The 24917-nt window shown below is 49.0% G+C and overlaps 1 protein-coding gene across 2 annotated transcripts in view; it reads right to left on the bottom strand.

Annotated features, from left to right (window-relative positions):
• Positions 1-24917, bottom strand: part of PPARGC1B (PPARG coactivator 1 beta) — a 113605-nt gene that overhangs the window by 26788 nt on the left and 61900 nt on the right. For both annotated transcript variants that reach the window (XM_068980774.1, XM_068980775.1), the window contains exon 2: positions 1893-2066. In XM_068980774.1, coding sequence (XP_068836875.1) covers positions 1893-2066 — 174 coding nt within the window. The remainder of the gene's footprint in view (positions 1-1892; positions 2067-24917) is intronic.

Genomic DNA, 24917 nt, shown 5'->3' with positions numbered 1-24917 from the left:
CATCTGTAAAATGGGTTACTTATAATTTTTTTACTGATAGGTTAGAATAATCTTGGGGAAAATCTAACTCCTTCCCTGGTGGCTCAGATGGTAAAGAATTTGCTTACAATGCAAGAGTCCCAGATTCTATTCCTGGGTCAGGAAGTTCCCATGGAGAAGGGTATGGCAACCCACTCTAGTATTCTTGCCTGGAGAATTCGATGGACAGAGGTAGGTTACAGACCACGGGGTTGCAAAGAGTCAGACACAGCTGAGCGGCTATCACTTTCACTAATATGACCCAGAAGAGCATGCATAATCTGGCCCCTGCCTGGCCCATCCCCACGCCCCATTTCCTGACACTTTCCCTTTAGCTACTGCCCTCCAGCTCTTCGGTTCCCCAACACAGCAAGCCTTCCTGCTTCCTGGCTCTGGGATCATCATGAGGCTCCTTTGTCCTCCTGCAGTGGAAGCATCTCCTCTTAGAAAGCACCTTCCTGACCACTCAGTTTCTTCAGACGCTCCTCATTCCAGGTTTATTCTTACTGTGCCATGTCCCTAGTGACCACTGTTTGTCTATGTATTACCTGATCTAGGGTCAGTCTTCCCTCTAGACCGTAGAGTCCACTGTTGAATGCAGTGTCTGACACACATAGGGAGCTCCATAAGCATTTCTAGAAGGAATGATACAATTTGTCAGGAGAATTATTTGAGATGATGCTCTTGGCACACTGACTTGGCACATGGTATGTTATTATTGTTGTTATTGTTATCGCTATTATTATTATTATATTGTCAGACAGGCACAGGGAGATACGCATTCTTCCTTCAGTGTTTTTAGAGGAGCATATTTCAAGGGAAGAATAATAACTCCAAATGTACTCATCACCCAGTTTCAACTTGGTCAATCTTATTTCACCTATTACTCTCCATGCTGCACACTCACACATGCAAATGCAGGCAGGGATTGCTTTATTCTGAAGCAAATCCCAGACATCACATTATCCCACATTAGAGGCCTTCTTAAAGGAAGCATGCCTCCAAGACTGTGGGGCTCACAGGGGAAGAGGCATAGATATGAACTGCAGGTCCTGGCATGCTTCTTCTTAAAGACCCTCTCTGGGAAGGGGGGAGGGAGGCTCAAGAAGGAGAGTATATATATAATTATGACTGATTTGCATTGTTGTACAGCAGAAATCAATACAACACGGTAAAGCAATTATCCTCCAATTAAAAAAAATTTTTTTAATAAAAATAAAGAAAAAATAAATAAAGAACCTCTAGGTACCAATGGAAATATGGAGATAAATACACCCCTGTCTGAGAGTTGTTAATAAAATTAAGTGAGTGAATATACACACACAGGGACAGTCCTGCCACAGAGAATGGGAGTCAGTCCCATTATGGTGTCAGCCATTATGGCGTCAGCATGGTTATAAAGCTCTGGCTTAGGAGGCAGGCAAACTGGGTTTCAATCTAGTTCAGCTACTGACAAGCTAAATCACCCTAGGCATGTAGCTAATCTTCTCCAAGCCTCAGTTTCCTCATCTGTAAAATGGGGAGATAATCTCACTTGCTCACAGAGTAGGAATGAGAGTTCAGTGCAATCATTCAAGGAAGGGAGGAACTCGCTCTGGCTCACAGAGAGACTCAGTTCTGACTCGGGGCATGGAGAAAGTAGCTCTTCCCAGTCCCCACTTTCCAGAGGCGATAACACTGCCTCTGAGAGGGCGAGAGCTGCCCAAGACCAAGTGCAGACCCAGGACAACAGACAGGGTCCCAGTAGCTGCAGAGGGTGAAGAGACTTCTTTGCATGTGCAAGTGGAGAAGAAGGTGACTCAGGGCAGAGCCAGGCTTTCAGGGGCAGAGAGAGGCATGGAGAGGCAGACGGTGGTGAGGCTCGGAGGGCGTACCTGGAAGAGCTCCAAGTCGTCAGGGCTGTAGTCGCTGGGGTCGGCTTCAGAGTTCTCTGGGCACCACTGCAGCTCCTCAAAGCAGGTGGCTGAGTCAAAGTCGTTGGCATCCAGCTGGGAGAGGTCGAGCTCGGGAAAGTCAGCGCAGAGTGGTTCCTCCCCAGATCCCCCACCCTGAGGAGACAGGTAGAAAGGAGTGGGTCAGAGCTGAGCCTGGCTAGACCCAAAAAGGGACCCTCCTACTTAGGATGCTGCCAGTCTGAACCCTTGGCTACCTTTGTCTAGGGCCTGATTTTGCCAAGTGACCAAGAAAGGAAAAGATCTACCTCGTCCTCTTGCAGCTGTTGAACCTACCAGGAAGTAGGTCAGGCTGTAGCATTACAAATGCCCCTGCCTGCTATATCTTCCCTTCTCCTCCACACTCCTATACACCCCTCAAAGCCCTGCCCACATAGGACCTCTTTTCTCTTCCCAGAAATGTTTGGTTGAAAACTTGATTACAACCTGTAAATAGAGATCTACTCCTTTCTATAACTGTTCCCATTTGAAAGGGGATTTCTAGAAGGCAACAATCCTTCTATATGAATAATGAAACAACAAAAAGCAAGAACCGACATCATTGAGTGATTGCTGCATTCTAGAAAAACACTCACCCAGGTTCCCAGAAATAATTGTCATGTCTAAAAGGGTAGAAGATCACCCACCAGCAGACAATAGGTAAGTAAAACTATAACCATCTATATCATGGAATATTACAGTGCCGTTGAAAAGAATGAGGGCATTATGTATGTTATCATATCATATATACATATCATGTTAAATCTAAACTGCAGAACATCGGCAGGTAGAATACTATCCCACATGTGTAAAAAGAATGAGACAGACTCAAGCCACACACTGTCCATGATAATACATATGAGACTACAGCGCCAATACATAGGAGGTCTAGAAGGCCATAAGGGGTGGGTGGGATAGAAGAGAGTCAGGAAGGACCCGGTGCCAGCACTGACTAACCCGGTGCTTCTCCGAGTGTGGTCCCAGGACACCTGGGAACCTGATGGAAACAGTGCAGATTCTCAGCCTAACCCAGAAGACAGACCCAGAAAGCCATCACTTTCTCACTCTGGCCTCCCAGGCTTAATAGTTACCAAGGGAGACTTCCCTGGGGATCCAGTGGGTAAGACTCCAAGCTTCCAATGCAAGGAATTAAGATCCTGCATGCCACTGGGAGCAACCAAGAAATTTAAAAATTAAATTTAAAAAAAAGTTACCAATAGAAGGGTGCCTTACAGATTCAGAAGCAGCCTGAGTTGGGGGAGGCTGGCACAGAAACAGGATACCTCAGACACTGGGGTCCAGCATCTATGAATCACAATCCCCATGTACCAGCTGTGATACCTTGGGCAAGTCCCTTCACCTCTTTGAAGCTCAACTATCTCATCTGTAAAATGGGACAATAACACCTGCCTCATACAGTTAATATTAAATGAGGCAATGCTATAACTTGGCTTGGTAAGTGCTCAATAAACGGCAGCAGACAGGAATGGTGACAAATTTTAAAAAATAATATAAAACAGCAGAGTTTCATGGCAGAAAGAAATGGGTGGAACTTCCTTTGAGAACAGAAAGAGGCCTGCGTGACACTGAAGAGAAATAGGTTTTATCCAGGCCTTTTCCTTAATTGTTACCACTTACTAGGCCTCATAAATTATGAATAAATGTATATTATTAGCTCAACTTGACACAGGAAAAAGGCTTTTATCTGAATTTGGGTCAAATGTCTTAATTGGCATTTTGCAAGAATCCTGTACACCCAGGCAGCAGCAAGTCTGGTTCTCGCAAGTCCCTGCTTTCAGGCCAGGTAGCACATGCCCAGAGAGAGCAACTCCAGGGGCACTCCCAACCATGCCTGCCCTCTATCTGCCCGGTCTTCCTCCAAGCCACATGTGTTCAGCACTCATGGGAACTAAGCCCTGTGTCACTCGGTGAGGATTCTCAGCCGCCCCCTGGGGCTGCCTCCTCCTCCCCTACTGAGTTGGCTCATGGGGGTACAGTGGTCTTGCCTGTTCTAAACAGACGTTTGGTTTGTTTCCAGTTTTTGGCTGTGATGAACAAGCCTACAGTACTTGTGTACAAGGCTTTGCGTGATAAAGACTCACATATCATACGATTTTCTCTCTCTTGGGTGAATATCTAGGAGTGGAACTGTTGCTCATATGGTAAGTGTCTGTGCATTCCTGCTCAGTTGTGTATGACTCTTTGCAACCGTACGGACTACCGCCCACCAGGCTCCTCATCCGTGGAATTCTCCAGGCAAGAGTACTGGAGTGGGTTGCTATTCCCTTCTCCAAAGCATCGGTGAACTTTGATAAAAGCTACCTGAAAAACTGCTTTGGCAGTGCACACTCCCATAGGCTGTATGGAAGTTCCTATTGTTCCAGGCCCTCACTAGCACTTGGTTTTGTCAGTATTTAAATGAGCCATGCATGATAGCGGGGCCTGCAAACATTATATTAAATGCTACTATGAGATAGGCCCTGTGATGTTTAAGACTCCATGCGTTCCTTTATGATTTGCCATCTCAGTGGGAAAAGAAAACGCATACATATTTCATTACAGATTGTGTTAGTGCCACAACAGAAACAAACCAGGTGCAAGGATGGAGGACAAGAGAGGGAGGGGAATCTACTTAGATGGGGTTGACCAAAGGCTTCCTGGAGAAGCCAACGTCTGGTTTGAGACGTGAAGGAGGAGCCAGGCAGTTGAAGATGTGGAGAAGGTTTCAGGCAGAGATCCAGGTGGGGACCAAGCCTAGAGTGTCGGGCCTTGCCCACAGCCCAGTGAGGCTGCAGCTCAGCCCTGGAGTAGGGGGAGGGAGAGGATGCCTTCAGAGAGGCAGAGGAGGCCAGCTCAGGTAGGAACTCGATGGACTGGGGTCTGATGCCAAGTGTGATGAGGGTGGAGGCACTAGTGGTAAAGAACCCGCCTGCCAATGCAGGTGACATGAGAGATGCGGGGGTTCGATCCCAGGGTTGGGAAGACATCCTGGAGGAGGGCATGGCAACCCACTCCAGTATTCTTGCCTGGAGAATCCCCATGGACAGAGGAGCCTGGGGGGCTACAGTCCATAGGGTTGTAAAGAGTCGGACACAACTGAGGCGACTTAGCACACAAGCATGCAAATGGTGGGGGTGGGGCCAGTGTAGAAGCAAGCAGATGGGCTCGGCTGACTAGCATCCAGTAGAGACTCAGGCGGGAGGGCTGGGAGGACCAAGGCCCTCCACTGAGGGCCTGTGGAGCAGGAGGAAAGGCCAAAAGCAGAGACACAAAGATGCTGGGCAACTGGCAGCTCACTGGCCAGCAAAGCCCCCACCTGTAAGCTCTCTGGGGAGCTCTTTCTTTATATATTCCAGAATCAGCCCATCCTAGTAACTCAGAGCAGCTACCTCTGTAAGACTTGCCTCTTGAATCTTATAAACAACTTTTAAATCAGAGTTCCAGAATTCCAGATCAGCAAGGAACAGCTGCCCCAAGATGTTGTCCATGCAGGTCTTTGTGGACAATTCAGGAGACCCCTTTCAGAACCAGATATGGTATGTGCGCACAATGCATGTGTGTGCAAGGAATTCAGACTGAACCTCTGAACCTCTTAGCCTTTCGTAGACACAGCTAAGAACTTCTGACTTGCCTTCACTTGGCACATATGGAAACTGAGGTCCAAGGAGGATAATGGATTAGCTCAGGGGCATCCAGTGAGTATCCTTCCTATGAAAGCCATGCCACTGCCTTTACAAAATGCCATCAAGTGGCCATGACCACTGCACTTATTGATTTACAGAGCAGCTTGACACACTCAAAGTGTACCTAGAACATAAAATAAAGAAATCTCAGCTTCGCGGCCTTGTCGATTAGGGCTGAGGCCACTCTCTGGCTAAAAACCATTAAGCGTTGCATTAATAGTGATTTCTCTGGCCCTCTCCATATTTAAAGAGGCTTTTGGAGGGGTGCCTCAGGTGACTAAAGGGCCTCTAAACCGGCTGGCTCCTGTAGGCCCCACTCACAGAATGGTGGGGGCAGGGGCGTCAGAGCACAGGCTAGGCCACTATGACTGAGCGCTTTCTATACACCGTGGGTCAGCCCAAGTGCTTCATCTGCATTCTCTCACTGGATTCCTCTAACAACACTGCAGGGCAGGCGTCACTGACCCCTTGTTACCACTAACCAGGAAACTCGGAGATCCCGTCCCCTGTATTGGCCTGCCAGGGCTGCCGTAAGAGAGCACCACAAACTGCGTGGCTCAAACAACAGAAATATTTTGCCTTCACGTTCTGGAGGCCGGAAGCCTGAGATCAACATGCTGGCAGGGGTGGTGCCTTCCGAGGCCTCTCTTGTTGGCAAGTGGATTGCGTCTTCTCCCTGTGTCTCTCTTCCCATCATCTTCCTCCTACACATGCCAGGCTCTGTGTCCAAATTTCCCTAGATTGGGCCCACCCTGATGACCTCATTTTAACTCGATGACCTCTGTACTAGAGACCCTATCTCCAGATAAGGTCACATTTTGAGGTAATGGGGTTTAGGAGGCCAACATATCTTCGAATGGAAGATGCAGTTCTACCCTTAGCACCCAGGGTCCCAGAAACGTAAAGCTGAGATTCCAACCCTGGGTCTGCTGGCTCCCTACACAGCCTGTGCCATGGTCTGACAGCCTGCTTCTGAGGGTGAGAAGGAACTTTTAAAACCATTTCCTCCCATTTATGGGCTTTCCTGGTGGCACAGTGGTAAAGAATCCTCCTATCAATGCAGGAGCCACAGGAGACGCAGGTTCGATCCCTGGCTCAGGAAGATCCCCTGGAGGAGGAAATGGCAATCCACTCCAGTACTCTTGCCTGGAGAATCCCATGGACAGAGGAGTCTGGCAGGCTACAGTCCTTAGGGTTGCAGAGTCGGACACGACTTAGCAGCTAAGCACACATGCATGCATTCCCATTTATGGATGGGGAGACACAGCTTTGGAAAAAGTCTGAGAAAGACCCAAGTCACAGGGTGAGTTTGCAGCTGAGCAGGGACAGGCCTGGGGCCACACATGCTGCGTTGTGCGCTGGCCCCAGGCACACAGCCCCCTGTGGTCCCCACCGCAAGTCTGCCTACACCATTGCGGCAGGAACACCTCTGGCTGCCGCATCATCTGCACACATTCCTCCAGCAACATCACACCCCGTATCTAAGCAGGCTATGGCTGCCTGGGAGATAAACACCCCTGGCAATGGATTAATTGTGCTTCGTCCAGGTTCACATAAGTGCCTTCATTGGAAGCTTGTGCATCTTGTTGGAAATCGATTCCCTGTTTAAGAAAGAATGCCTCTGCAGGAAAAATTGGTGGCTCCACTTTCCAGACTACAATCAGCAAATCGCCTAGCTTAGCACGCCGGGCCCAGAGCACATTCTCAGTTATACCTGGTGGAAGGAAGCAGGAGAGGGGGAGGGGCAGGTGCCCTGACAGAACCTGGGTGCTGGGCCTGCCCGCAGTCACCATGCATCCTTCAGTGGGTCGCCTCCTCTCTTGGGTTCTCACTGCCCCCTCTGGAAAAGAGAATATCAAACACACAGACCCTATGGACCCATCGTGCTCAAGCGGTTGATACAATTTTGTACTTATCTAGTTTCTGTGATCCACATAGACTTTGAGATGAAGGCAGAATAAATAAACGAAATTTATGGAGGGGGAAACAAAGGTACAAGGAAGGTCTGTATTAACATGGAAAGAGGCCCAGACAAGAAGGACAAAGGGCTAAGCCTGGCTTGGTTGCTAACACTCATCCTTTGAGGTCAGGACCTAAATTTTGTAGCCTCAGTTTCTATCAACAATATGGGGATAATTAAAAAATTCTACTTCACAATGTCCTTACAAAGATAAAACAACACAGGTCAGACTCAGGTCTGCCATGTGTCAGATACCCAATGAAAGGCGGTCACAGACATAGCACTTACAGTTGACATTCAAGTGACATCCACAGCTATAACCTCATCGATACCTTCCCAAGAGGCAGGAAGGTAGGCAGTAGTCAACGTTCCCACTGCACTGATGGGGAGAGCAGGGCCTCTCAGAGGGTCAGTGCTTCAAGAACTTGTCTCCTGACCCATCCCCTCAGTCCTAAACCTGCTGACGCCCTCAACCCTATCTTCCTTCAGCTTGCACCAGCCCCCACTCCAGTGTTACCACGGCTCGTGGTTTCCCTTGGAGGATGGTCTTGCCCTAACAGACAGACCACACTGGCTCTCTCTGGGCCTCACACACTTCTTGACCACCATCCTGGATGCCCTAAGCACTGCCCTACTGCCCGCTTGGAGCCTCCTTCACTGACAAAGTTGTATTTGATGGTCTCAGGCTTTAAATGATTGGGCATGAGATCTATTAGGGGTGCAGGTATCTAGCACTGGGCTCACCTTTCCTGCCTCCCTAACCATGGCAGACACCACCAATCAAACACGGCTCTACTTCCCAATGAGCCCCAAGCATTTGCAACAAGGAGCCTTCATGGCCACCGCACCCATTAGACCCATGGCCATGGCACCCATTAGACCCAGCCTGGTCTAGACCTATGAGCCTACGCCTCTATTTGCCTTCTAGGAAGGGAGGGAAGTAAGTATGCATGAAGTCCCCACAGAGTCATTTCACTTTAAAGATGTTTTCCTTTTTCTCCTCCCACCTCTGCTATTTGGCTGGCCTCCCACCCATTCCCCTTCCTAATGTGGCAGCCCACTGATATTCCTTGGGGATATCATCCCTCCTCCCAACCCAGTCGGTCCAGGTGAGTATAGTCTGGCCAATTTAAAGTGTTTCATCCAGTGATGATGGCAACTGGTTCACAGCAGTGGTTCAGGGTGACTACCAGGAATGTGCTGGAGCATTTGAACAAGGGTGCCCAGCTGCTTGAATGTATTTCTGGAGACATCGAGAGACATTTTTGCTTCTGCCTGAGAATGAAGCCAGCACAAGGAATGCAGAGTCAAGAAGCAAAGAGAGATGTATTCCTGAGAAAACAGTGTAAACACTTGGATCCAGCTGTGCCTGAAGCCAGTCTAGTCCCTGTTTTTCACAAATATGTGAGTAAATAAGTTCCCTCTCCAGATTAGGTGCCAGCTGGAGTTTATCATCTATCAGTGAAAAAGTTATAATTGATTCATCTCTCTTACAACCAAAAGAAAAAAATCTAATCTTCCCACTGTCTTCCAAATTAGTACAAAACTCCTAAAGATGCTTCCAGGAGAATAGTAGGAAAAGTAATTGATTTTTAGACCACAAAGAAATACTACCAGCCTCCTCTGAAATAAGACTCAGGAGTCATAGATACAAAATTAAGCTCCAGGAAGAATAAGTAGAAAATGCAGGAGCTCTGAGCCAGCCTAAACAAAAAAAATATTCTGAGCTTAAAGATAAATCAGACCATTGAAAGGATCTTTTACCTAGACACTCAAGGCTAAGTGTCTCAAAACTTCATGGAGGCCCTTTCCATACAAAAGCGTCAGTCCCAGGCCTGCCAAGCACAAACTCAGTGATATTCAGCCCTTTTCAACCAGGTCCCAACCCCTAGCCACACAGCTGCTCACTCAAGGCTTAGTGTAAGGTGATTTGATGGAAGATCACCAGATCTGGTGGGAGTGGGTCCTCCAACACAGACAGCAAAACAGGTCCAGGGCTCAGAACTGGCTACAAGGTCAGGCCAGACCCAGACAACCAGAGAGGATGACAACTTAGTTACCAGTGACTTTGAGAAAGCAGCTCTGATTGGTAGGCAGGTGAACAGGATGGAGGAGGTGGGGTCCCTGATATTTCGAAGCACCAATCGGCCCTGGGTCAGTCCCCTTAGGACGTGAGGGAGCAGTCAGCTTGGAGCTCCTCAAAGTTTTCATCATTTTGGGCAGTTTTCTGTTACTTGCCATCAAACCTAATCCTAATCAGGCCTTGTCAGGCCTCTGGTACAACAGACGCTTCCCTAAGCAACAGGCCAGGTTAATCCACACTCTTCATCCCCTCCTGTAACAACACATTACTAAGGCCCACAGTGCACCAGTGTCTCAGAGACAACTCTCCAGGTCATCTACACACCTGCCTCCAGTGGCTGGGTTGTTTGTTCAATGTCGGTTGTGTTTTCTCCCAAACACAACTATAATTACAGACTTTTTTGTTTTTGCTGTGCCATGGGGCATGTGGGATCCTAGTTCCCAGACCAGGGATCAAACGCGTGCCCTCTGCAGTGGAAGTGCAGAGTCCTAACCACTGGACCACCAGGGAATTCCAATCATTGCTGCTGCTAAGTCACTTCAGTCGTGTCCGACTCTGTGCAACCCCATAGACGGCAGCCCACCAGGCTCCCCTGTCCCTGGGATTCTCCAGGCAAGAGTGGGTTGCCATTTCCTTCTCCAATGCATGAAAGTGAAAAGTGAAAGTGAAATTGCCCAGCCATGTCCAACTCTTCGAGACCCCATGGACTGCAGCCCACCATTGTAATGATTCCAATCATTACAAATTTTTTTTTTTTTAATATTTGTTTATTTGGCCACACTGCACAGCTTGCAGTTCCCCAACTGAGGGGTCAAACTCAGTCCCACAGCAGTGGGAATTTGCAGTCCTAATCACTGGACCACCAAGGAATTCTGATAATTACAAACTTTAATGAAATGGTTCATCAAGAGAAAATATGAGGATAAGAGAAGAGACTGTAATGGAAACTAAGTTGAAGGCTATGGAAGGAGTCAATAAAGTTGAGCTGTTTTTGTGGGGGTTTTTTTACCTTAAAAACACATACACACACACACACAAAAACCCTGCTGTCAAATTATGTGTGGGTGAATTAAAAGTAGAAGATTAGGAAGACATTGGCAAGAATCTGAAGAACTCTGCACTTAGATTGCTTGACAGGAGTCTAAATTCTTAATCCAGTTGAGTGCATCCCCAGTCTGGAAATAGAAGCCCTGGCAGTGTGGTTGTGGACTAGGCAGGAGAGAGCTTGGGATTGCAGTGCCAGCAGCACCAGCAGTCCTAGGGCAAAGACTGGCAATAACGAACGCGCATGCCATATGGCTTCATTGAACAATCATGGTAGGCATTAGGTTTTATGGTTTTGTGCTTCCACTGACTTTGTCTGAGGAATTTCCCTCTCTGGCCCTCCACCTACCCCTCCAACCCCCAGCTGTAGTTCCCACTCTTTATCACATAAGGCGACTATTATACATGGATTGCAGCCTCCATAGCACAGAAAATTAATCCCTACAATGGATTCCCAGATCTGGGGCTTTAGGCACTGGAGGAGCCTAGGGAAACACTTCCAGAGACAGAAGACTCTTCTTTTGCAGATAGGGACACTGAGGCAGAAAGTCTCCTGGGACAGGTTATCTTAGTCATATCCTTTCTTCCTCCCTGTTGCCTTCCAGCAGCCCCTTTGCCAACTGAGATCCCTAATATCTCTGAGAGCTGTGCCTGAGCGAGGTGACCTGGGGTGGAGCGGCTCCTGGATGTTCTGGCAGGTGGCTGGCACCGAGGTCTTAGGGGATGCCATCAGTGCCCCCACCACCCATTCTGGCACCTGCCAGCCGGCATAGGCTGCCCCTGGCTTGGAAAGGTGGTGTTTTGTTTATTTGAAAAGCGTAAAGTGTGCTCTGTGACACGAGCGGACAAGTGAGTGAGGCTGTTCCGGGGCAGTGCCATTCACACACTGTGTTCCCCTACAATTGCTATCAATTTTCTGCACTTGAATTCAAGGGCCTCTTGAACTCAAGGGAGAGCGGCAGGAAAAGCGCTTTGTAAACCGCGAACTGCGCGCAGGTATCCACCTGTCGTTAAGACTGCTTGAAGCGGAGCAGGCCCTGGCTGATCACCTGCTAGCTGCAGGGCGTCCCCTAGCCTCTTTCCATCTCCAGGGACCGGCCTGCAACACAGAACGGTTGTGTGCCTTGAGTTTCCACCCTGGGGCCTCTGTGCCGGCAGCTCCCTCGGCCTGGGAAGCCTTCTCTTGCTTTCATCTGCGCACAGCTGGTCCTTTCTTATCAGCCCCAGCCCAGATTAAGTGTCCCTCTGAGACGAGCCTTGCTGACCACTGTATCCTGAAGTGGCTGCCAACCTCTCTCCCATCACCTGCTCCAAGTTCCTCAATTAGCACTTTTCTCTCTGATATCCCCCCACCGCCTTTCCCAGTATTTTTTTTTAATTGTAGTAAAATATACATAACATTTCAACCATTCTTAACTGGGCAAGCGGGTGGCATTAAGTATATTCACACTGTTGTGTAACCACCAGCAGCACCCCTCTCTAGAATTCGTCCCCATTTTTCATGTCGCTACTTGTATATGTCACCTTCCCCAGCTAGGAGTTCCATCCGAGCAGAAGCTTGTTCCCCGCTGTTTCCCCAGCACCTAGCAGAATGCATAGAATGTAGTGGCTGCTCAGTAAACAAAGTGACAGACACGTGGAAGTGCCCTGTAAACTGTAAAGGGTGGTGCACAAGAGCAAGAGAATGTAACCTGGACATTTTTTCCATGAAGTCTCGAGACGAGGCCTAACTGCCCGGCAGCCTCACTTACCCGATAATGATTTTTGTCCTACTCGGTGAGGGCAAAAGCGCCAGGAGCTCCTTTTCTTCCCTGGCTCCAGGCCCCTTTGAGAGGTCAAGAATGAAGATACACGATCACATAAGCCACCTGACATTGACACTCACCATTTCAACACGGCAGCTCTACCCAGAGCAACATGTTATCAGTCACCGAAGGGCAGGCACAAAAATAGATGGCAAGGATCAAATGCCACCCTCGGCGGTGGCTGCAAGGCCCTGGCATACGAGGACTTGAGGCCTGGGGACCTGGGAGGCAGAGGCGGTCCTCTGTCATAGGAGGGCACAGACACTGGAAGGTGGAATCAGGGCTGGGATTAGCCTGAGGTGTGGGAGGTACCAACCTCAGGCACCAAACATCCAGCAATCAAGGCAGATCATATTTAATGTAATATTGTGAAAGCAATCAAAATTAATGCCTGCCCCTCAATCCAGGATGAGCAAAATATCAAGACTCTAAATAAAGACAAGGTCAGTAGTACTGACTTTTCCTTTTGCTTCAGACTATTTGGCTCTGCATGGCAGTTTTCCTACCTTTAAAGATGTGGTATTATTATATTCAAAATGGTATTTTGGCATTGACTATTAACAGATTAACTAACACATTAACTATTGCAACATATTTAAAGTGTTGCATTAAAATATAACTTATCTTGATTACTGAACTTTCTGTCATCTCAAATTTTGTGCCTGAGCCACGTGTCTCCTTTGCCTCACTGTGCTGCTGCTGCTGCTGCTGCTAAGTTGCTTCAGTCGTGTCCGATTCTGTGCGACCCCATAGACAGCAGCCCACCAGGCTCCCCAGTCCCTGGGATTCTCCAGGCAAGAACACTGGAGTGGGTTGCCATTTCCTTCTCCAATGCATGAAAGTGAAAAGTGAAAGTGAAGTCTCTCAGTCGTGTCTGACTCTTCGCGACCCCATGGACTGCAGCCTACCAGGCTCCACCGTCCATGGGATTTTCCAGGCAAGAGTACTGGAGTGAGAATGCGTTCTGTATATTCTGGTGACTGAAATGAGATCGGATCCTGCCCTAGATCCCTTCAGTCTGGGGTCTCGGTTTCCACATCTCTACAATGGAGCCCATAACCCTAGGGTGTTCCAGTCCTGTCCAGTGAGGCATTTGGGACTCTAAAGTGCTATCTATAGGTGAGGAACTGTTATTACATTTTTATCAAAGGTCGTAAATGGTCCATGACAATGGTGAGCAGCATTCAGCTTTGAGGTGAGTTGCAACAAACTTGCCTGATTCATAAAGAAAGGAGTGAAGTTTGCTGATTGAATAGGTTTTGCTTAAGAAAAGCGATTAGAGCAGATTCATGGTTCTCCCAGCAAGCAGGACCTCCTCTCCCATTCCGATTTCTTTACTGGATGCAAAGGAAGGCAGAGGGCTACAGGGAGCCCTGGGAAAGCACCCACTCCTTGCAGCTGAAACGGACAACCCCTCAACTCCCTGATCACACTGCAGGATTGCTGTCCTTCACCATCACATTTTCTGGGGTTCCCTCAAAATCAGAATATGCTCAAGAGCAGGGGAGGAGGGACCAGCATGTGTCAGCTATCCTCAGGTATGAGAAGGATGAAGAAATGCCTGGAAATGGATAGCGGTGCTGTTGGTACAAAATCGTGAATGTATTTAATGCCACTGAATTGTACACTTAAAAATGGCCAATATTATCTTATGCATATTTTACCACAATAAAATTATAATTAATGCTAAAAGTCCCAGAGACCTAAAATAAAGTGCCTGGCCCACTCCTTCTGGAGGAGTTCTCTGGGGTCCTACGGTGTCCACGTTCTTTGCTTCTATTTATGTGTCCCTTGCTGTGGCTGGCAGAGGAGACCCAGGGGGAGCTGGGCCAGAGCTCAGCTGAGAAGCCCTTCTGCCTGTTCACACTGTTATAAATAACCCAGAAAGAGGCAGAAAGAGGGGTCTGGCATGAGAGTGAAGGTCAGGCAGCCCCTCTGTGGCATTTGAGGAAATGTCACGCCCTTCAGGCCAGCGGTGCCGGCTCACATCTCCAGCCCCCACGCTGCCCAGGGCTGACTGTGGCCATGCTGTCGTGCCAGGGAGCATCACTCCTACTCTGGAAGAGCAGCCCCAAGGTGGCCGGCTCCTGGAGGTTCAAGCAGAGAGGAGACCGTGGGGTGAGTCGGAGGAGCAGAGAATAGCTGAGGATCCCCCAGCCTAATGGGCAGGGGGTGAAGTCAGCTTCCCAAGAACCCAGGCCAGGGCTCAGCCACCAACACAGCAGCCTTGGCTTGTCAGCCAATACACACAGCCCGAGGAGGGAGAGATGACTCAGCAACGTGCAGCCCACAACTGCCCCTGCTGGGGCTGCTGCACAGCGTGGGAGCCGGGAAGGGCCTCACAGCCCATCTGGTCCTGTGGTTCCCACGCTGGGCTCCCTGGGGAAGCCCCTGCGTGCTCTCCACCCCCACAGCCAGCCAGCGCCCTGGGCTTGGAAGTGGGAGGGATGATGAGGGAGCTAATTAATTAGGTTTTCCATTTTTATTAACTAAAAACTACACAGTGGCAACGCATCATACTCCTATTTAACCTGAGTGAATTCAACATTATGAGCTTGCCAAAAACCAAATACACAGGAAGCCAAATTTCTGTTTCTTTCTTCCATGTTAGAAATACGACGACATTATGTTTTGCACATGAATTTTATACCTCCCCATACCCACACACTCATACCTATTATTCACATATGCTATTAAAGCTTTACTGGGTTCATTTGAAATTTCAGACTAAGAAGACACTTTCCAAGTAGGTGGTATGTACCATCAGCAAAGTGGGTATTTCCACGTGGTACAGATGAAGAAGCTAAGACTCAGGGAGCTAACATGACTTTGCAAAGCAGAATGTAAATGTTGGAGAGTCTTTATGGGCTCAGGAAGCCCAGGTAAGAAGGTGCTGTGTAGACCATAGAAGATACCGCTAAAGCTGGGGCTCGCCCACCATCCCCAGGGAGCTGGAGGCACAGCTGAGACTAGGGACCGTTGCTCACCCTCCTGCATTTGTACGAGCCTTTCTTGACTTGTCACCGCCCCTGACAAAAACCCAAAGTCCTCACCAGCCTATGAGGCCTGGCACGGCCTGGGCCTGCCTCCTCTTGCACCAATTCCTGGGCCCTCTCGCCCTTCCCATGCTGCGGACACAGCGGCCTTCTTCTTCTCCTGGAGTGAAACTCTCTCAGCTTGGGCTATCCACCTACGACACATCTGTCTTGCCTGGTCCCAGGTTACTTATCCAGCATTGGGTCTCAGTGAGAGGCCTTCCCCAACCTCTAACCCACTATGGATCATGTCCCCGTGTGTTATGCACAGCATAAACCCCAGGGACTGTCCCCTCCAGAATACCAGCCGCAGGAGAACAGAGGTCCAGGCTTGTCCTCTGTTGAATCCTGGTGCCTGGGACAGTGTCAGGCACAGAGTAGGTGCTCACTAGATCTTTGTGGGATGGGTGGAGGAAGGCCTGGGGAGCAGAGCTCCAGTTTCCCAGGTCAGTTCAGGCAGCTCTGCCTCACAATGCTGGGAGTCCTGCAAGGCCTCCCTCTCATGCACCCTCCTTTCCTGGTGGTGGTGGGGGAGGGGGGTGCCTTCTCCATCTATTTATTCCTTTAAGGAAATACATTTCACAGAGGTCAGATGATGAGAAACCCAGACCCATGGCTCCCAGATAAAGCTGGTGGGAAACAGACTCTCTGGCCTCAGCAGGCCCTCCCTGGTCATGTGGTCAGTGAGGGCCCACTTACTCACATCCCCCAGGCCCAAGGCACTGGCTCTCTCCAGCCGTAGGTGAACCTGTCTCACGTGGAAGTGTGTTCACCGGGTGTGTAAAGTGAATTTTTGTCAACTAAATCATACCTTTCCATTCCCTTCTTCTTAAGTAACAAGGAGGTGGTCCACAGGGTGATATTACCACTTGGTTTCCAACCAGAGCCAGGGCCCTCACGGTGGAATAACAGGCACCAGAGCTAGGAAAGGGGCACCATCTGACAATGCCTGGTTACCACCCAGCCTGCAGGGAAACAGGCTGGAAGGGGGGATTCTCCAAGACAGAACAGCTAGGTCTTTCAGGGAGTGAAGTTCCTGCCATGGGAGCCCACTTCTCTGACCCACCGGGCTCCTCCCACCCTGCCAGGATTAGGGGTCTCGGGGCTCATAAAAACCCTTTACACCTGTAAACTAGACATTCTCCCATCTGACCCTTACAATAGGGCAGAGGTTAAGCCATTTTTTCTGATGGGGAAGCTGAGGTTCAGAGAGGGGAAGTAACTTGCCTAAAGTCACAAAGTTAAAGAGAGGAACAGGACTAGAACTCCCAGACCTCTGACTCAGTTGAAGCAAAAATATCACTGATTAGGAGCAGCAATCTTGAACTCTCTGCTTGAGTGGGATTGGACCTTGGACAAGTCCCTCCACTTCGCTGAGCCTCAGTTTCCCTATATTCCAAAACTGGTTAGGCTTGGAGACCACGGTCAGTCAGCTGGGCTTTGGGACATGCAGGGTCAGCCTATGATGTCCTGGGCATAGTAGGAAAGCCTTAGCTGCCCCATTGGCAATTCCCAACAAGGGGGAGAGGTGGAGGAGATGGAGGTGATGACCGCTGCAGGAGGCATCACATGGGGTGTGTCTGCAGTGGCGTTGTGAGAGGGCACGTGGAAGACCTGCTAGCTCCTCACTCGGCTACTCAAAGCGCGGTCACGGACCAGCAGCATTGCCCAGGCCTGGAGGTTGTTCAATTCTGCAGAATCTCATGCTGAAGCCTAACACCTCCTGAGTCAAAACCTGCATTTTAATAAGTTCCCTAGGTTGATTCACAGGCACATTAAAGTGTGGGAAACAAAAAAATTTTTAATCGGAAGACCAATTGTAACAGGTGACCTTCAGTTCAGCACCTAAATCCTCCGAGCCCAAGCGTCTGCATCTGTGGAGTAGAGATAACAATGTGTACACCTCAGGGGACTGCTCTGAGCGTTATGTTAGATCACGCATGCCAACAGTCTAGCCCAGTGCCCAGCAGGCAACAGCTGCACACACTGCTAGTTCCCTTCCTTCCTGAAAGGCCAGAAGGAAGAGAGCCTCTGCTTCCATTCCAAGTCCTGCCTGCAACATCTGAGAGGCGAGGAAAAGACCCCCGTGGGGCAGCAACAGATGGGGACAGGGTGGGAGCAAAGGGAGAAAGGAGGAGGGCAAAGGAAATGAAGAAGCGAAATAAAAACAAGCAGCAGAGACCATCTGAATCCCCAAGAGGAAGGCGACATGTGAAACCCAGAGACATAGCGATTTCAGCTCACGTCAGAGGATAAAAGGCTGAGGATGGAGGGGCAAGGGCCATGGGGCTGTGTCCTCTCAGGTCACACACAGCCCCTCCAGCCTAGCTCTGAACCAGTTCTTGTAGCCAGGGTGGGCACAATGCCAAGGGTCACTGGAGCAACAGAAAGAAGCCGGGGGACTCAGGCTAAGCCCTGAGAAGGGTTAAACTTGGCTGGAGGACACTGATCCAAGGGTCAGTCAGCCCAGAGGAACTGGACAACAGGGGGCTGAGCTGTGTGATTTTTGGCTGAATGATTTAAACTCTCTGGGCCTCAGTAAAACAGGGGGTGGTAATAATAGCCATAGGGATCTTAGGATTTAATGAGAAGGGCTTGCATCGTGTCAGGTGCACGGTAAGTGCTAAAAAGATGACGGTCATTCCTGAGATTATTACACAGGAGACCTGAAGCAACTGCTGGAACAGATGCAGCCCTTTGGGATTCCAGCACTTCCTCTGTACCCCATCACTGTGCTAACCCTTCCAGCTCAGACTGATCCAGTCCAACCACTCTCAACTCACAACTTAGTGGCAGCCATGGCTTCCCGCTTCTACTCCAGCCCCCTCCAGGCTGCTGGGCAGGGGGCAGCCACAGCCAAGTGCTTTCAAGTCACAGATCTGACTGTACTGGACCCTGTTTAAAACCTTGCTTGTTCCCAATTCCTCCGAATAAAGAACTCAAACTCTTTAAGAGGCCTTTACCATTCTGCATGATCTGGCTTCTCTATACCTGTCCAAAATCATTTCCTGGCATTAACCCACCGTCCACCCAACTTTCAGCCCCACTGACCTTCTCTCCAACACTAGCACTTGCCAGGACCTCTCTCCCATAAGACCTTCACATGTGCTCTTCCCTCTGCCTGGAACATAATCCCACACACAGATGCTTTGTCTAGTTATCGCGTATGTACCCTCCACTCTTTTCCTCCTGAGGAAGCTTTCCTTGAGTCACGCAGACTACTGAAGGAGCCTGGCCTTCTGGAGGTCCTGAGCCTTCAGAGCTTATCACAGTTGGTAATTAAACATTTACTTGCATGGGCATGTTATTATTGCTCACCAAGGTATCCTTGTGCTTCCCTGGTGGCTGAGTTGGTAAAGAATCCACCTGCAATGCAGGAGACCTGGGTGTGATCCCTGGGTTGGGAAGATCCCCTGGAGAAGGGAATGGCAACCCACTGCCTTATTCTTGCCTGGGAAGTCCCACGGACAGAGGAGCCTAATGGGCTACGGTCCCTAGCTTTGAAAGAGTTGGACGCGACTTATTGACTAAACCACCACCACAATGTATCCCTGGCACCCGGCACATAATAAGTGTTTAATAAACACAGAGAATAAATGAACAACTCCATTCTCTGGCAACCATCTGGCCGCCCTCCCCAGTCCTCAGAAGTCCCACCTTACCCCTCACGTCTTTCCCTAGGCTTTAATTAATTCTTTATACACACATGGGACAAACCCCAAGGCTGCCTGGTCCTCAGCCTCCACCTCTGACCTGCAGGACCAGTGCCAGAGATCCTAACGTTTCTAGATCTGATTTTCTTGAAAGCAGTGTTGGGCTATGGCCAGGGGAGGTGTGCGCCGCCGGCCTCGGCAGTAAATGCTGATGAAGCTGTCTGGACCAGCTGAGCTGAGATCAGGAAATGCCAAGATTTAAAAGCATCCGGAACCCATTTATTTATTGTTGTTCTTGCACTTCCAGGCTATTTTAAGCTTTAGATCGATCAGATCCTTCTCTCCAAATATCGCTCCAGAAACACCCACCACGCACCTGGCCCTACCTGTCAGGGCTCAGCTGCCCCCTGCCCCATCTGACACACCACCCTGACGACAGCAAAAACAAGCAGCTAGTCTTGTTGACTGGGTACCTCTGTGAGCTGCAAGTGAAAGTCCCCAAACATCTCAAAGGTAGGTTGTATTAGCTCCATTGGGAAGATAGGGAAACTGAAACTCAGAGAGGTAAAGAAACTGGCCCAGGGTCACACAGCTAGAAAGTGCTGGAGCTGGGATTCATCCCCAGATCATCCAAATTCAAAGGTCAGCCTGGGCTCCTAACCACTCAGATTATTGCTTCCCTCATTCCCCTGCCACAGCTTTTCATACACAGTGTGGGGTTTCTCATCTTCCCCATGCCCTTCCAGCCACCTGCAAGGACCAGCAGAGTTCTCATGCTATGAGTCAGAGCCACCAACCCCCATGAGCGCTGCTATGGGAAGGGTGCCAAGCTGGGCTGTTAAGAGAAAAGGGGAAGTTAACGTTATATGACCATGTTTATTTTTTTAAATGATGCATGGGTGGGAAGACGGACAGATGGTTCATAGATTACCAGCTGAGCCACCAGGGAAGACCAGATTATTGCCAGAAGGACACAAAAGAAAGCACCAGGAGTTGGGGGGTGGGTTTCGGGAATAAGGAATGAGGAGTTGACTGGGGATAAGGGATGTCAGACAATATCTGCTTTCTATGTTACGTCTTTCTTTACTCTTTGAAGGTTTTTATTTTCATTGATCATATACAGGCTTCAACCCATCCTTGAAAGGCCAATTCTGACTTCCCTGGTGGTCCAGTGATTAAGAATCCACCTGACAATGCAGGGGACACAGGTTCCATCCCTGGTCTGGGAAGATTCCACATGTCTCGGAGCAACTAAGCCCATGAGCCACAACCACTGAGCACGTGCTCGGCAATAACAGAAGCCACCGCTGTTCACCGCAGCTAGAGAAAGGGTGTGGGCAACAACAAAGACCCAGTGCAGCCAAAAATAAAGTAATAAATAAATAAGTGGTCAATCCACATACCACCTCCCCCACAGAGCCTGCCCTGATTGCCCCTACTTGTCTCTCCTCTGCATCCCTACCACATTCTGCCTGCATCTCAGGGCAGTTAGGCCACTGAGCCTGCATCCTCAACGTGCAAACACCCACGGGAGTCCCCAGCCAGGCAGGGGCCTGGGTCATTGTCCTGAGCCTGAGCCTGAGCCTCTGCTGAGGCAGGGGTGCAGAGAGGCCTGCCAAACGAACAACTATGTTGCTTTCTAACTTGGTCCATGACCTCCTGAAGCCAAGGAAGTTGGAAACTCTAAAATGGAGCTGGGGGATGGGGAGGAGAGAAGAGGAAAGCAGAGAATCAGAGGGTAAATTCAGCTCCTGGAAACCTGCCCAACGCGCATCCCTGGGAAATGACTCAAGCATGGCTGATGCCAGCAGACAGTCCATTTGGGCCCTGAGGTCACCAAACTTCATCACAGCCCTGCTTATTAAATATAGAGGCGCATGAAATAAAGCCACCAATCTGGTGTGGGGCACAGAGGAAGGCGCAGAGACAGGGATGAGAGGCAGGGAGTCTGGCCCCCACTCCCCACCCCTGACTAATCACCCAGGAAGCTCTGGGCTGTGGCTGAGACTGGATCCTTCGGTCAGGCTTGGCTCCTGGCCTTGGCGAGAACTTGGTGACGGTCCCACTTCACCTCCTGTGCAGCAAGGGGGTTCCCGTCCCCCTCAGCACCCACCCCTGCCTGAGGACCAAGGAGAACTCGGTAACCTGTGGCCCATGATAATCACAACCTTTGGTGAGCCTCTCTTTTATGCTGTGCACTCTACAGCCATTTCATTGATCCTGCTCAACCAAATAAAGAAAGGCAGACACCATCCAGTCCATTTCACAGATGAGGAAACTGAGTCCCAGTAATGCAAGTAATGTGCTTGAGATCACACAGCCAAGTTAAGTGATGTTGGAACTAGACCAAGGCTGCACAGGGGAAAAGCCAGAACCAGAACCCCACTGGCTGGAGCTAGGGGACCATAGCCACCGGCTGACCAGAGGCCTCAGCTTTCTCGTTATCTCGGGGCTACTGGCCTACAAGACAGCCTAAGAAGCACTGAGTCGAGGCCATGCCTCTCTGTCTCTGATCGCATACCCACTGGGGGCGCACTGGTGGGCTGAGACGTACTCCAAAGGCACAGACTAGGTAAGGTGCCTCTTTTCAGAATTTCCCTCCCAAGACCTGGCATAAAAGAAAGTTAAATTATTTCGCTAGTAAGAAAAACTTTCTTCCACTATAAAAAACAAGAGTATGCTAGGGACTAGGATGTAAAAGCCATAATGATTTTTTTGGATAAAATAACAGTTTTTGTGCTGTGGGTTCTGTTTAAATCGGTTGTAGGTTTAGCTGACAGAACATTGGAGGCCGTGGCGGGACTGTTAAGAACTGTGGGATCAGATAGATCCGCATTAATTTGGGCTCAGCCACTCAATCAGCTGTGTGACCCTGGCCTGATCTCAACCTCTCTGAGACTTAGCTTCTAAACTGGGAATGATAAAATCATGCTTGCAAAGTAGGAGTCTTTAACCTTTTTTGAGTCATGAATCTCACTGACAGTCTAGTAAAGGCTATAAACTTCTCAGAATGTTTATGAATGCATAAGATAAAATAAGTGAAGTATTTTTAAATACATAAAAGAGGATTATTTAGCAAATCAACACTATCAAAATACATTTATAAAATATTAAAAAGACTAAATTTATGTTACAGTAATATAGCAGGCTTTCTAATTACTATACTAAATAAGATGTAGTAGCAAGTGTAATAATCACCAGTAATTTCAGAGTAGCAATGAGTATAAGTATTTTTAGGTATCCGAAAAAACTGTAATGTGATATGAAAATTATCTGATTTCCATTGGTGACAAAGTCAAAGTGTACCACTAATACTTCTACAGTTTGTCACCTACATTCCCAATGGGAGGAAATGCTAAATTTCACTTGGAGGCTGGCAAAAATAAAGATGTGACTTTTTTTTTTTCCATCCAAGTTCACAGACCTCTGAATTCTATCCCCTAGGGTTAAGCAACTCAGTTGTAAAGCACTCTGCACAGGGCCTGGCATACCCTGTGAATGTTCTTCAGGGTAGCTGGTTCAAGCTATGCTAGACTCTGCCCCTAGGCATGACAGGGTTGGTTCCACCTGCATGCCATTAGGAGTCCTCTAGGGGAGGGGTTTGAGCAGCCCTGCACCCATCAGAGGCTCAGGGAGGGATGTGGGTCATGCAAAGCTGTTAGGTGACTAAGGAAAGCTCTTAAAGTTAATCCAGAAGCTTAGGGCTGGCAGAGGGTTAAGCCCCAGCTAGATATGCACTCAGGCTGTCTCAGCTCAAAACAAGCTGCGTCCTTCCATGCATTAGCGCGTCCTCAACCACTCTGCAAAGCAGCCCTTTCACATCTTACCTTCTGACAACTCCACTTGGGTGGCTTATTGGCATCTCAACCTTATGTCCAAATGGAATTCTATTTGCACCCAAGCCAGTTTCTCTTCAGTTTTCCCAAAGCCAATAAATGGCAAACCCTTCACCCCACTACTCAGAAGGAAACCCAGGACCCTCTTTTCCTCCCTGCCAGATTCAATCCGTCAGTCCTGTCCACTCCCTCTCCATCTCTGCTGCCACCACACAAGCCCATAACCTCACCACCTCCTACCTAGGCTTTCACAGCGCTGCCCAACAGGACTCCACTTCCCCCCTTGCCCATCCCACTCCAAGTTCGCCCTCACACAGTAGCTCAAATTATCTTAAAAAAAATGTAAACTAGATCATGTCACCCACTTCCCACGCAAAATTCTCCAAAGACTCTCCTATTGCACAAGGAAATCCAAACATCTGTGGCCTAGAGTGCCTTTGCCCAGGCTGCGGGCATCCTCCCTGGCTGCTTACCGCCTTGATCACCTGCCCCAGGCACCCCAGCATGCTTTACATCAGAGGGCAAAGTAGTCACTGCCCCAGGGCCTTCGCATAAGTTATTTTTGCATGGCTGGTTCCTTCCTGACATTGAAACGGAATGTGACCTCTTCAGAGAGGCTTTCTCTGACCATCCACGATAAAGTGGTTACTCCTCCCCACACCCTGGCAAACTCTCCATCACATGGCTGCATCTCATTTCTTCATGACCCACGTCACTGTCTGAAATAAACTTGTCCATTTTGTTGATGTGTTTGTTATCTGTCTCAGTTCAGTTCAGTTCAGTCGCTCAGTCGTGTCCGACTCTTTGCAACCCCATGAATTGCAGCACGCCAGCCCTCCCTGTCCATCACCATCTCCCAGAGTTCACTCAGACTCATGTCCATCGAGTCAGTGATCCCATCCAGCCATCTCATCCTCGGTCGTCCCCTTCTCCTCCTGCCCCCAATCCCTCCCAGCATCAGAGTCTTTTCCAATGAGTCAACTCTTCGCATGAGGTAGCCAAAGTACTGGAGTTTCAGCTTTAGCATCATTCCTTCCAGAGAAATCCCAGGGCTGATGTCCTTCAGAATGGACTGGTTGGATCTCCTTGCAGTCCGAGGAACTCTCAAGAGTCTTCTCCAACACCACAGTTCAAAAGCATCAATTCTTCAGTGCTCAGCCTTCTTCACAGTCCAACTCTCACATCCATACATGACCACTGGAAAAACCATAGCCTTGACTAGACGGACTTTAGTCGGCAAAGTAATGTCTCTGCTTTTGAATATGCGATCTAGGTTGGTCATAAGTTTTCTTCCAAAGAGTAAGCATCTTTTAATTTTATGGCTGCAGTCACCATCTGTAGTGATTTCAGAGCCCCCCAAAATAAAGTCTGACACTGTTTCCACTGTTTCCCCATCTATTTGCCATGAAGTGATGGGACCAGATGCCATGATCTTCATTTTCTGAATGTTGAGCTTTAAGCCAACTTTTTCGCTCTCCTCTTTCACTTTAATCAATAGGCTTTTTAGTTCCTCTTCATTTTCTGCCATAAGGGTGGTGTCATCTGCATATCTGAGGTTATTGATATTTCTCCCGGCAATCTTGATTCCAGCTTGTGTTTCTTCCAGTCCAGCGTTTCTCATGATGTACTCTGCATAGAAGTTGAATAAGCAGGGTGACAATATACAGCCTTGACGCACTCCTTGTCCTATTTGGAATCAGTCTGTTGTTCCATGGCCAGTTCTGTTACTTCCTGACCTGCATACAGATTTCTCAAGAGGCAGGTCAGGTGGTCTGGTATTCCCATCGGTCTCAGAATTTTCCACAGTTTATTATGATCCACATGTTATCTGTCTACCTGCACTCAAATAGAAGCTCCTGATTGCTGAAG

Source organism: Capricornis sumatraensis, chromosome 9, assembly GCF_032405125.1.
Source record: "Capricornis sumatraensis isolate serow.1 chromosome 9, serow.2, whole genome shotgun sequence".
Taxonomy (NCBI): Eukaryota; Metazoa; Chordata; class Mammalia; order Artiodactyla; family Bovidae; genus Capricornis; species Capricornis sumatraensis.
This window is presented reverse-complemented; position numbering and strand designations above follow the sequence as displayed.